The sequence below is a fragment of the Eptatretus burgeri genome, chromosome 3, assembly GCF_056783735.1.
Source record: "Eptatretus burgeri isolate ZD-2024b chromosome 3, Ebu_testis_v1, whole genome shotgun sequence".
Lineage (NCBI taxonomy): Eukaryota > Metazoa > Chordata > Myxini > Myxiniformes > Myxinidae > Eptatretus > Eptatretus burgeri.
Window position 1 is genome coordinate 57,565,511 of NC_140963.1, and position 13,772 is coordinate 57,579,282.

The following is a 13,772-nucleotide window of genomic DNA, read 5'->3' on the forward strand; positions in this document are numbered from 1 at the left end:
TAACTTGGTTTACGCAGTTCTTCAGCTAAAATGTATGGACGGTAGGTCGAAATATATAATTCAATTTTTATAAATTCAATTTTTAGAGATTATATATTTTTTTTATTATTATATATTCAATTTTTATTATTATATATTCAAATTTTAGAATATTATATATTCAATTTTTAGAAGTTATATATTTTTATGATTTTTTTCGGATGTTCCATGGAAAAGACAAGGGTAGTTGGGGGGGGGGGAATAAATATAAATCCCAGACCAGGAGGATCTAAGAAAACATTGAAGATGGAAAACCATTCAAATGCAGGATGCCCATGTTCACTATCATCTGATGTGAAAAATAATAAAGTAGGATTAAAACTTGTTTTTACAATATAGTCTGGCATGTTTTTTAATAGGAACCTGTTGGATCATCAATCAAATAGAAACAATGCTGAGAAAATTACTGTCCAAGTCGTAGATGTGTGCGTGCACACCAGTGCATAGTGCTGGATATGATTAAAAAAAGGTGTCTACTCGGAGTCAACACGCTCAAAACGGTCAATCAGAGCCATAACCAGCTTAGTTTTCAGCGGGCATCTGATTGTACTGTCTCCCCATCCCCATGAGCACATCAAAGGCTGATTTCTGGTCCGTTGAAGGCGGAATATCAGCATCTCGCAGGGAAACATTAACGTCCTTGGCACCGAAATCTTTCAATATGAACAGCGGTGTACAACTTTCGATGGAAACAAAATTGGCACGATTGAGAGTAGCGTGCGAATCATCCTTGCTGCTGCACTGAATTGATGCAATAGTTCGGCCAGAATATTCGTCGTCAAGTTGTTGCATGATTAACTCACCAATACAGTCACTCGAATTTATACCGCTGACATACTTCTTAACAACTCATGGCTCGCAGACTTCCTCTCCTGTCGCAGTCACCGTGTGGCACTAAATGGAGTTCTTTCATCCCCTCTTCCTGTGCAGGCTGGAGTTCCTCAAGGCAGCATTCTGGGCCCTGTTCTTTTTCTGGTTTTCATCAATGATCTCTCCGACTCTGGAAAATCCTCTATATCTGTTTGCTGATGACTCCACCCTCTGCCGTGCCATCTGTCATCCCTCAGACCGGCAAGCAGCAGCTTATTCACTCACAGCAGATCTGGGTAAAATCACAAACTGGTCCAACACGTGGAACATGTCTTTCAATCCAGACAAATCTCACACTCTCACTATGTCTCTTCGAAAGGACCGTTTAGAAAATCCCCCCATCCACTTTCTCAACAATCCTCTGGAAGAAGTCCTTTCTTTCAAGCTTCTGGGTCTCACTATCTGCCATGACCTTTCCTGGGAAAGCCACGTTTCAAACCTCGCCTCCAAAGCCAGTCACCAACTGGGAATCCTCCGTCATGCAAAGTCCTTCCTCGGCCCACCTGAGCTCCTGACCACTTACAAAGCTTTTGTCCGCAGCCTGATGGAGTACTGCTCTTCCATCTGGGCTGGTGCTCTTGCCTCCCACCTTTCTCGGCTTCACGCTGTAGAAACCAAGGCATTTCGGATCATTGGCATCTCCCGCAATGAGGCTGAGTCCTTGGGTCTCTCACTCAATCACCGCAGGTTGGTCGGTGGTCTTTCTGTCTTCTACCGTCTCCTCTCCAGCCTCGTCCCCCCCCAGCTCTCTCTGCGATTTGTCCCCACCACATTTCCGCAGGGTGCTCAAGGTCCACCAACAACCCCCTTCTGGTAAAACTATCAAAATCACGAATCACTGCTCACCTTCACTCTTTCATTCCTCTTTTTTCCCGCCTTTGGAATAAACTCCCTCACTCTATTCATTCCCATTCTTCCCTCCAGGCCTTCAAAACAGCTGTTCACCACCACCTCTAATCATCCCCCATCCAAATCCTCGATCTTTTCTACCCCCGATAATCCACCCAAGCCCACCTCCTTCAAATTCCCTGCTTTCCTTCCTGAAAGTCCCTGTAATGTCCATCTTCTATTCCCCGTGTTCCCCGTCCCATCCCTCTCCCTTCCAAAGATCTCCTCATGTCTCTGTTCCCCACTGTTTTGTCCTTCCCACTCTCTCCTCTCTTGTCTCATGTCCCCCACAATGTGCGTTATGTGTTAGCTCTCACACGAGCCTCGACAAGGTACACACAAAAAACAAAAACAAAAAAACAATCACTTTCGCCCCAGAAACAACAGTCAATCTGAACCACGCTAGCCACTGCTCAGACGCCATGACCGGACTGCTGCGCAGTAGAAAAATTGGTTAAAGGTGACTCGGCATTTTGGCGTGCGCGCACGAAATTATATTTTGAAAATAAATGCCGACGTTTACATTTCGGGTTTTGAAACTTTTGCACCTTTGGCGGAAAATGTATAAATATAAAAGGCTAAAAATGTGTTTTATATTTCATTTCGGCAAATATACCGTCGGCGGATCCGTAAACCAAGTTATAAAATAACTAAGGCCTTAGCGGAGATATTTTGACGTCATAACTTTTTATCTGGGAGGAATTTTCAAAATCGGAGATGGTTAGTGTCTGTGCAGGGTATTTTTTACATGTATATGCCAAGTTTCAGGAAGTTTCGATGAAAACTGTAGGCTGTGAAACAAAAAAGTCCACAAGAACAACAATGTGAGTAAGACTTAGAGATCCTCCACGAGGATCTAGAAATCGTCAATTTACATCATATTAACTTGACAGTTGAAAAGGATTTGCATAGTCCGTCACTGAATTGGGAAAACAACTATTTTGAGGTTAAAGGTCAAACTTCTAAAATCATCAATTTCTGAAAAATAATCAATTTTCATCCGATTCACCTGAGCTTTCATTAAAATTGTCAATTTTAATCTTAATGAAATGGACAATTTGATGTATCCATCACAACCTTTGGAGAGGGGGTGGATTTTACAAGTATCGTGCTCTGCACGATGTCTTTTTCTTGTTTGTTTGTTTGTGAGCAGGATATCTCAAAAAGTTGTGTACGGATTCGGCTGAAATTTGGTGGGCTGGTTGGGTGTATGACAAGGACGAACTGATTAGATTTTGGTGAAGATCCGGATCCAGATCCGATAATTTTTTTTAACTTATAAAGTGATTCTTCACCATTAAGAGTTAGAGCCAAAAACGATATATAGCACGAGATCTCAAAAAGTTATTGTGCACGATATGTTCTACTGGATCAGGCATTGCCTGGCGGACGTCTACGCTCTAACGAGTGCCCTTCTAGTTTATTACTGTATTTTATTTTTGTTTCGTTCTCAACTTATTCTTTATTAGCTTCATATCATCACTCTCGAGTTGAGTGTTGGCTTAACAGTTAGATTGGCTGGCTTAAGATCTTAGGGTCTCGAGTTCAAGCTCCTGTCTGCCTTTGAATTAACACCAGGTAGGTTGACTCAGCCTAAAGCCTTCTGAGGTCGGCAAAATGAGTACCAGCTTGCTGGTAAAAGGGGGCATTGCATCACTGACAGAGCCACGCCCCCAGAAAATGATGCAGCCAAGCATTCATAGGCTGCATACGAATAAATAAAAACTCACTTTTTTGTTGTATTTTTTTTTTTAGTTTCTCACCTGAAGCTCTTCAATTTTTACTTTCATGATTTACAGATGAAATGCTAGTTGCTCACTGGAGAGCTGCATTATTCTTGTACTTACCTTTGCTTGCTGAATACAACAGCCAAAAACGGCGTTGATGCTGGTGCTGTTATAAAGTTTAGCAAACTCGTGCAGCCATTGCCCACTGCCTCCTGATGGTCGTCAGGTGTGGAGTTCTTTACCTTTCCCTGACTACTACCTCTTGCCTATCCACCTTTTTCCTTTTGCCATTCTTCATTTCAGTGTGCATATAATGTGAGGGTTAAAAACACGACTTCTATTCCATAAAAAAAAAACATGAAACTCAGCCACCACCACTGGAAAGTGGCTGGAAACTACAGCAGGAACCAACATCTGCGCTATGTTTTACTGGTGCTGCACCATTACATCATGGTTGGGGGTGTGGGTGGTGGGTGGGTGGGAGGGTTGACACTCTCAATGTAGTCACTGACATTTTAAGTGCAGGGTCTCTTTCATTTTCTTGGTGAGATTTTATTTTATTTTTTGGAACAGATTATTGTGACTGAAATCGGAAGGAGGTGTATGGATGGAGTTTGCATGGATATGTTGATTTATTGAGACTGTCTTGTTTTACTTTTTAACTTATCCGTTTATGTCTGAAGTTTATGATGCTCAGCTATGCTGCCGAGCCAAAAACTGTGCCTGCTTGTTTTGAGCAGATATGTATTTATATATCAGTTACATTTCTTAATTTCGACTTGGGACAACCTGTTCATCCTGTATCCAGAAATAGCAAAACTTCCCTGCCCCATCCCTTCTTCAATTTCATGGCACTCCCCTCACACCCCCCATCCTCTCCTCCCACACCTTCCCCATCCCCATCCCTCATTCCAATCTTCAATCTTTATTTTCCTTCTCTCCCCACTCTTCTCACTTCTCACACACTCCTATCCTCCATTCTTTTCCAGTTGTCTTCTCTCGATCCGAAAACATTGTGTGTATGTAATAAATGTATTTCCTTGTAGCTTTCACGCTGCAGATTTTTATCTTTGAACGACAGTTGTAGATTATGATATGGGGGTTTCAATGAAATCAGTTTTGTTTTTGGAAAAGCATTGCATCATGGGGAAAACGCAAACATTTAGGTGTTGTTGCACTCTCATGACATACAGTTCATGATTTGAGCAACGTCTTGAGTTTGTCACTTGTTTTGTGTTGAACCATTTAATTTTATTTTGATGAAACTTACTTACTTGCGTGTGTGTGTGTGTGTGTGTGTGTGTGTGTGTGTGTGTGTGTGTGTGTGTGTGTGTGTGTGCACGCTTGCACACACACACATACACACACACACACACACATCAGACGCACCGTCTGACTGTTATGGTGAGCATCGCCATGGATTATGTCTCACGTGGTAAAACCGCATAATCCGCACAGTACACCTATCCGTCTGCCGCCCAGACAATTGTTCCTGCGAATGCAAACCATTCAACCAGAAGGAACGTGATGTGACCAGCAGGAAAATTGAAACATCAGGAGTGTGACGAACACTCCGCCGATCCACATTGGACACATTCCACACCAGTGTGTCCAATGGGGATCAGCGTAGTGTTTGTCACACTCATGTTTTGAATATATATATATATATATATATATATATATATATATATATATATATATATATAGTTATAGTTACGGTCCGGTGCGTCGTCCGCAAGCCGACCGCTCTGACGGAGCCGCAAGTCGAGTCGGCCCGACCGATCGCCCGGAATATAGATCACCGCCCGGATAACTCCGAAGCCGACGAGTCCTTGTGCAAGAACCGTGAAGGTTCAATTTTTCCACCATGTGGTACAGGGTTATTTGCCAATTCTTCAAAATACCTAGCGACCACGTGGCGATCCACCGAGCCTCCACACCCTCGACGTAACTCGTACGAAACAAGCCACTTAAGCGAGCCTGTCCCGTGTGCGATTCCGAGCGGCTTAATCACCGAGAACCGTCAGTCCGAATGTCCCCCTTTTACGGCAAACCAACGGCTTTCTAACTACCAACACACGAAATGCTCAGTCAATGAAAGAATTGAAGCGACGACCTGAAAACATTTAACAATTGGGGTATTTATTAATAATAATGGGGAACTAGGGAAGCACGTAAGAGCAGAATTATACCGACTATACGAAATGCAATGCAATCATTTACAGCACACAAAGCACTTAACAGTTTCCTACTTGTTAGAGGGGCCCACGGACACACGTACGCACACACACACCCAAGAAATGGTGGCTGATGCCTTTACTACGGACTTCAACTCAGAGGACAGATGAGCTGAAACCCAGAACCTATCTCAAACCTCTCCACCCCGTGTGGTCTTCAAGCTGTTCGGACCCGGGCTCCAGCGAGAGCGAGCTGGATCCAATCGCCGTGAGCCGCGATCCTTCCCGAGCTCCAGCGAATCCTCTCGCGCTTCCGAACACGTGCTGGTGAGACGAGGCGCCGATCCTTCCTGTCGACGCGTCGCTTCCTCGAGGAACCACCTCCAAGATGAGGCCAAGGAGTCGCACCAAGCCGGGAACCAAGCCGGAGAACAAAGAGCTCCACGAGCCAATAAGAGCCAGCCGAACCAGGCCATGAAGCAGAGCAACAGGCTCGAACCAGCTCGAGCACTCTTGAACCAGGCCGACACTCCTCGACCACCAGGCTGAAGAAGAACCACGACAACCCGAATTAACTCCTCCGATGAACAACTCTCCAACAAGAACCAAGAACCCCCCCAACAAGACCCCAGAACCAACCCCAGCCAAGCAGAGTGTCCCTTTTTTATTCCTATCGGCCCCCTCCCCCGCTGCCGGCGTGACTCATGTCCTCATGCTCCATCCCCCGCTCAACCACGGGTGGGAGGGAGTTGTTTACATCACGTGATTCAGGAAGGGAGGGCTCTTCTTCCTCTTCACAGAAGAGGGGGAGGGGCGTCTTCCTTTGTGTTGTGATCGCTCACTAACTATTAAATTAAATTACAGCGCATCTAATCGATTTCTGCACATTAAACAATGGAAGGTGAACTATCTATAGAAAATGCACTTATCGACATATCTGAGCTAAAGGAACCTGAATGTTGAGTGCGATCAAATTCCAAATTCGTAACAATATATATATATATATATATATATATATATACATACATGTATGTATATATGTTTATATATATTTCTGTTAAAGGATTGATCTAAGATTGTAAGGCTCACAGTGCAGGTTGCACATCCATCAAACGCAGGACAAAAACATGAGACGTTGGTGTACATTTGCACAAATCGCAAGGACATTAGTAGACAATGTGTAAATCAACACAGTCTGGAGTATAAGATTTGAACTCTTTGACCCAAGCATCATAAACTATGGGTTCAGATGCGAGCACTGAACAGGCGAGGTCATTAGTCGTTTGAGAAACGGTTCTAGTAAAGCATGGATGTGATGACCAGGGCAGCGGAAAGCTTTGACACGTGATCGATCTGTTCCCTTTTAACTTGACCCTTGGGTGTCAGAAATTAGCCTGATGGATGAAGGTTGTGGTGTGCGAGGGAGGTCAGGAGGTCGTTTACATCTTCAACTGTTGTTTATGCTGTTATTTATTATGCTCTTTTGTGTTCTTTTATAGTCCTTTTCATACACGTGCCTGACTTTATTAACCACCAAAATACAAGTGTATGATTATTCTTTTCTTGCATTTAGTACCTATGACCATTAGGAATCAATCTGACTGAGGAATGTTGTCGAACCACTTGGACTTGCGTTGACCGTGGCTTTCTGCCAGAGGGTTGCCTTCCAGTTTGATTTTTTTAAACCGATTTATTTAATTTTTGCAAACGCATTGGATGTGTTTACAATTATTTATTTTTATTTGCACTGCTTTCCCTGCTGTCTTTTCACCATTTTGAAGCAAATGATCTGAAATGTATTACCTGTTCTAAAGGTGAGATGACCAAAGACCATGTCGTATCATTACCTCGTGGTTGATGGAAGAAGTTTGTACTTCTGTGACATTTTCCATAATGTCTTTGCTGGGCGTGTGCGTGTGCAAACGTATGCTCCGAGTTGTGAAGTTGCTTGTATTGTGGGATGCAACTCACGATTATAATTTGAGTCTGGTGCATTCCTGAGGTGTGCCCATTCAGAATTTTGTTCCAGCAGCTTTTAGTGATTCGGTGCTTTTCTCCAGTAACATGTTGGAGCAGCAAGAAAAAGAAAAAGAAAAAAAAGTTTGTACTTGAAGAATAGATCGAAGGACACATTCCCTCATCTGGTTTGCATTAGATGCAGTAGGCTACTTGTTGGGGAGGGGACCATCTACTTGTTTGCAGTAGTTTTTCACTAGCTCATAGTATTTCTGTTTGAAACTATCGCTGCATTTAACCCCCCCCCCCTTTGGTGATCACTGTGCCATAATCTTCGCTGTGTTCACTCTCGGCAGATGGAGACCCAGATGGCAAAGACTTGTATGGGGCGACGGCGAGTCCTGAAAAGAAGAAGCGCCGATCCAGTGCACAGGTAAATAACCCACAGCGTCTCCCACAGTGGAAAATGGAATTATTCGGTGTTCCATGCATAAACGGTAGTTTCAGTGACATTGGGAAAACAAATGGGGCCTCCCACACTATAAATGATGGAGTCTTTGAGTTTTATTTCTTTAAACCCTATCTATGTTGTTGAATAGCATTTGATGCAGGAATGATTGAAAGATTGACTTGCAATGAATGAAGCAGTTTATTGCTTTGAAAAAAATGATCAGGGAGAACTTTTTCTAAGTATGTGAAGAAACATTACATTTTGTACATAGCCGTGACTCCAGTTGGTGAACGCGATATGAAATTGATTAAAATAAATACCTGACATATGGTTTTTTGATAAAATTGATTGCTTGTGCTTATATCAAAACGATGGAAAACTTGTAGTTGGATTAAGTGTAGATTATTATGGTTGGACTCAAAACCAAATTTAAATACCATCCATCCATCCATCCATCAGAACCATAATCTGTGCAGAGCGTTGGTGCTACCTAAGCAGTCTCCTTGGGTATTGGGCACAATCCTAGACAAGTAGTCACTCCGACACAGTATACCAGCATGCTAGCACTCATTTTGCCAACCTCGGAAGGATGACGGGCAGAGCCAACCCCACATGGTATTGATTGAACAGCTAAGTGGGATTTGAACTCAGGATCCAAAGATCGCAAGCCCACCACCCGAACCATTAAGCCAACACCAGGCATAAATTTAAATACCGATATTAATTAAATATATCACACTTGTCTAACTTACCAAAAGTTCCATAGTACATCTCAGACATTGATTAAATTTTCTTTTAAAAGTATGTTTATGGGTAAAAACACCCCAAACAGAACTTCCTCTCCGAACGTCTTGTGATTTTGGATTTGTGCGAGTTGTGGGAGTATTTTAGGGAGTTGGGGGAGTTCACTCATTTCTTACATAAGTGTTCAGAGCAATTCTGTGTCGTAGATTTATAACATTTCAGTGTAGGTTTATCCCCAGCAGCAATCAGTATGGACGTATCTGTAACAAACATGCATGCTAGTGAGACTAATTTAACATTGTTGAACATGTGGGCAACAACACAGTGCAATGAAAAATCACAATTGAGAAACACGTATCTGAAACCTAGTGACCTGAAACTTTGCATGCATGCTTAGGGAACTCCAAGAGAGTGCAAGAGTGAAAATTGGGTCTTTGGGTTAATTTAAACACCCCTTTTGAAGATAATTAACGGCCTTATTTAATTATATCCTTCATTATGCACATACTCAGACCCTCTCCCTTGATGGGGTCTTGATTGGCCGCTTTTTTTTCTCTTTTCTTTGGCATGCTCAACAGTGCCTTGACTTGGAAGAAGCTGCAACGATTTCTAAATAATTAAGTTTTTTTCTCCACTTTCCTCACTCATATTATCAAATGCTTGATCATTATACCTACGACTTGCTGGGTACATTGCAATGCTTATAAACACCAGGAGATGTCAGCATTCATGGCTTTATTTATTTCATTTCCGTACATGCCATTACCTCTTGAATCTCCTAAACTAAGCTGAATTACAAAATTTCAGCTCCAGAATTGAACATAGCTCCAGTTCCGACTGCTAAAAAAGTTCATTTGTCTAATTTGGACACAGTTTGATATTTCGGGCATCTCCGGGAGGTGTTTAATATGGCAGATTGGCGATCGCTAATTGCTTGCCAAGCCAGCCATTCCTTATCAACCGTTTTGTTGGAGTGCTTCCTTGAGGGCTTAAGCCACTTGGTGAATGCTCTACAATATTTGCACTATCACTGAATACTGTATATCAATTGACTTGAACAAAGTTCAAAGGCCACTCACCTGCATTTGGCCCCATGTTATCATGCAGTGTGTCGAGTAGTGGCTGGCACACTGAAAAAGTGCAATTTTATTTTACACCACATTTCCCCCTTTTGTACGATCTTCCTTCATTTTACGACCCATCATTATAACACCCATATACGACTTCGGCAGAGATCATTTAAAAGTTTCTTCAAGCGTTCCATCGTCGTGTTTGATTAAGCCACTTTGCGCGCTCTCTTCAAGCTTCAATTGGGAAGGCAAAATAAATTAGATGATTACTATGAGTATAAAACGTTTTCAGTTGTAACAAAGCAACAAATTGCCCCATCACGGCAGGCTAGCCGAGAGGTACGCACGCTCGCTCTAAGTTGTCTAACTTGGGTTCGAATTCTAACCCAGCTATAAACTATCATCCCAGTGTTTCACAGGCAGGGTGATTCATTAACGTGTGTGCCATCTCTCGGATGGATGTTAAAGTGGGCTTCTTTCGGGACAAATTCAGACAAAGTACTGTTAAATGGCAGATTTGTCTTCCATGTTCTGATTCGTGTTCAAAATATAACATTCATTTTAAATAAGTTCCAAAATCATAAACTGACATTTGTGGACAGACAGACGGACAGACATAAACCAATTGCTTAACCCCACTTTTTGCTTCGTGTAGGGTAATATAAAGGCACAACCAAACTTGAAATGGATTCTCCAAAGCAGCATATAATGGAAATTTTCCCACACTGCAAGTAGCATGTGCTTTATAAAGGTATGCTGCAGGTATTGGATCTTAGTTATAGTCAAGATGTAGCCGAAGGATATGCCCTGATTTACCCATCAAAGCATGGGTTTTGGGTGCCTGATGGGGAAACATTAACATCACATTAAACCTCTCCAAGCCGATTGTGTACAACATCCTTGGCGGCTAGTGCCAAAATCGTAAACACAACAGTTAGGTTTATTGAGAGGGTGACCCAGAAGAATCTTAAAGCATTAAATGGTATAATATTACAGCTAATATTTTGCAACATTTTGTTTCAAGTGTGAGTGACGTGCCATTGAGAGATTGGGCCAAAAACGATATATAGCATGATCTCTCAAAAAGTTGTTGACTGATTCGGATGAAACTTGGTGAACATGTTGGTTGTGCGACAAGGACGAATTGATTCGATTTTGGTGAACATCTGAATCCGGATCTGGATACAATAATTATTTAATTTTTAAAGTTAATTCTTCACCATTGAGAGATCGGGCCAAAAACGATATAATACTGTTTCGCATGATATTTCAAAAATGTATTGGGCCCAATATGTTCTCGTGGATCAGGCATTACGTGGCAGAGGTATGCACTCTACCGGGTACCCTTCCAGTTTTTATTTGTATTTATCTATGCCGAAGTGACGGGTCATGCAATGGAAGAACAAAAACGGGAAATGTCGTGGAAAATAAAATTTCACATTTTCAGTGAGGCAGCCACCACCTGTTGCACCGCAGAACAACACGTGAACGCAGGCGAGTAGCCCTGAATTTTGTTCAAATCGATCTATATACAGTATTCAGTGACAGTAAGAATATTGTGGAGCGCTGGCTTAAGCACTCCAACGAAACGGTTGATATGAAACGGCTCCTTTGGCACGCAATTGGCAATTACCGAACAGTCATATCAAACATACACCTCCTGGAGTAGATTCACAATACACCTCCTGAATTGAACAAATGAAGACTTTTCTAGGAGTCAAAACTGCTTGCAAGTTCGATTCTGGAGCTTAAATTTTGTAATTGTCCTTAGTTTAAAAGATACTCTTGGTGATTGTATGTGTGGAAATAAAATAAAGCAACGAACACTGACGTCTCCAGGCGTTTATAAGCATTGTAATGTACCCAGCGATTTGTAGCTATGATGAACAGGCGTTCGATAATATGAGTGAGGAAAGTGAAGAAAAAAAAACACTTTACCGTTAAATCGTTGCGGCCTGTTTCAAGTCAAGGCAGGCAGGCCAAAAAACATGGCGGCTTCAGATCCTCGCAAGGTTACCGAGGATACGCCTTGAGACCCCATAGAGAGTGGTGACCGAGGATGCACCTGATGAAGGATATAATTAAATAAGGCTGTAAATTATCTTCAAAAGAGGTGTTTTAATATACCCAAACATCCAATTTTCACTGTTGCACTTCCTTGGAGTTTTCTTAGTATACATGCAGCGTTTCAAGCTGCTAGGTTTTATAGTTTTGGAGTTATTGAGGAGAGGCATGCACACACACACACACACACACACACACACACACACACACACACACACACACACACACACACACACACACACACACTGACATTTATTAGTATATTTATGTATATATATATATATATATATATATATATATATATATATATATATATATATATATATATATATATATATATATATATATATATATAATGTAAACACCAGGACCCCAATATTTGCGGGGGATACGTTCCGGGAAAACCCTGCGCATGTTGAAACCGCGTATTTGGGGGTGTTGTTTCAATGGGAAATGGGGGGATAGGTTCCTATGATTTCCCAACCCGTGAAAAATCCACGAATAGCGGGGAAAATCTCGTGAAAATGCAGGAAAATGCTGTGGAAATAGATGAAAATCCACATGTGCCGGGGTAAAATCTGCGAGTGTCGGGGAAAAATCCATGTGTGTTTTGTTGTTGTTACAACGGAGACAAGGGGGATAACGTTATCAGTTTGCGGCGGTTCCTGGTTCAAAGGGGAAAGTTTTTAAAGTTTAAAATGTTTTTTTTACCACGAATGCACGATTACAGTTTCATTAAAGATGCTTACAAATAAAAAGAGAGAATGACAACACCAGGTACCGTTTCCAATTAATTGAAGAATGCAATTCAATGAGACGACCCAAGTGAATGTGTTTCTGGAAGATGTGCGTTAGAACTGTTATGCTCACGGCTCATGAAAAAAAAATTAAATATATATATATATATATATATATATATATATATATATATATATATATATATATATATATATATATATATATATATATATATATATATATATATATATACAGACACACATGCAGAGACATGACGGAAGTAAATAGACACCATGATTTTTAAAGAATTTATTTCTTGAACATTTGAAGAACATTTGATCCATTTTAGTACATATATGAGTATTTTGTATATGCATTTTGCATACATACACATTTACAGATTTCAAAGCTTTTACTCTTTCATACATAGAACTAATGAGTTCCGAAATTTTCTCTTGTGGGATTTCTGCCCAGGTTTCACACAAATAGTTGACGAATTCTGCCCGTGATGTTGGTTTCCTGGATTTTTATCTGCACAGGTCGATCCAATATTGCCCAGATGTGTTCAATGGGATTCATGTCAGGAGACTGACTTGGCCATGGAAGTCGCTTGATCCCATTTCTGTCCTGTCATTCATTGGTCTTTTTTGGAGTGTGGCATGGAGCTCCATCTTCCATGAACAGAGTGTTGTTTTTGACCATCTGACCAGTGGAGAAGATGGAGACATCCATCCTCAAGGATAGAAATGTATATCCTCAAGTTGATGTTGCCAACACACTCCACAAGCTCTGACCGACCAGCACTCCAGATTGCTCCCCACACCATCACTGAAAAACCACCGTGTTTGACAGTTGGGTGCAATCGGTTCAAAGAGAACTCTTGACTGGGAAGTCTCCAGACCCATACGTGTCCACTGTCAGAAAATAGAGCAAATTGGGACTCATCTGAAAAAATGACAGTTTGCCAAAACGCCAAGGGTCTGGTGGTGGCCATCTCGTCCGCCCACTTCTTCCTCCTTTGAATGTTGGCTGGTCTAAGGAGAGGTTT

The 13,772-nt window shown here is 41.7% G+C and overlaps 1 protein-coding gene across 6 annotated transcripts in view; it reads left to right on the top strand.

Moving 5' to 3' along the window:
• LOC147029977 (pygopus homolog 2-like) overlaps positions 1-13,772 on the top strand; it is a 41,734-nt gene that overhangs the window by 18,812 nt on the left and 9,150 nt on the right. For all 6 annotated transcript variants that reach the window (XR_015056158.1, XR_015056157.1, XR_015056161.1 and 3 more), the window contains exon 2: positions 8,014-8,090. Coding sequence is in view for 1 of the 6 variants with exons in the window: in XM_085873554.1 (XP_085729680.1) it covers positions 8,014-8,090 (77 nt within the window). In the remaining 5 variants the exon portion in view is untranslated. The remainder of the gene's footprint in view (positions 1-8,013; positions 8,091-13,772) is intronic.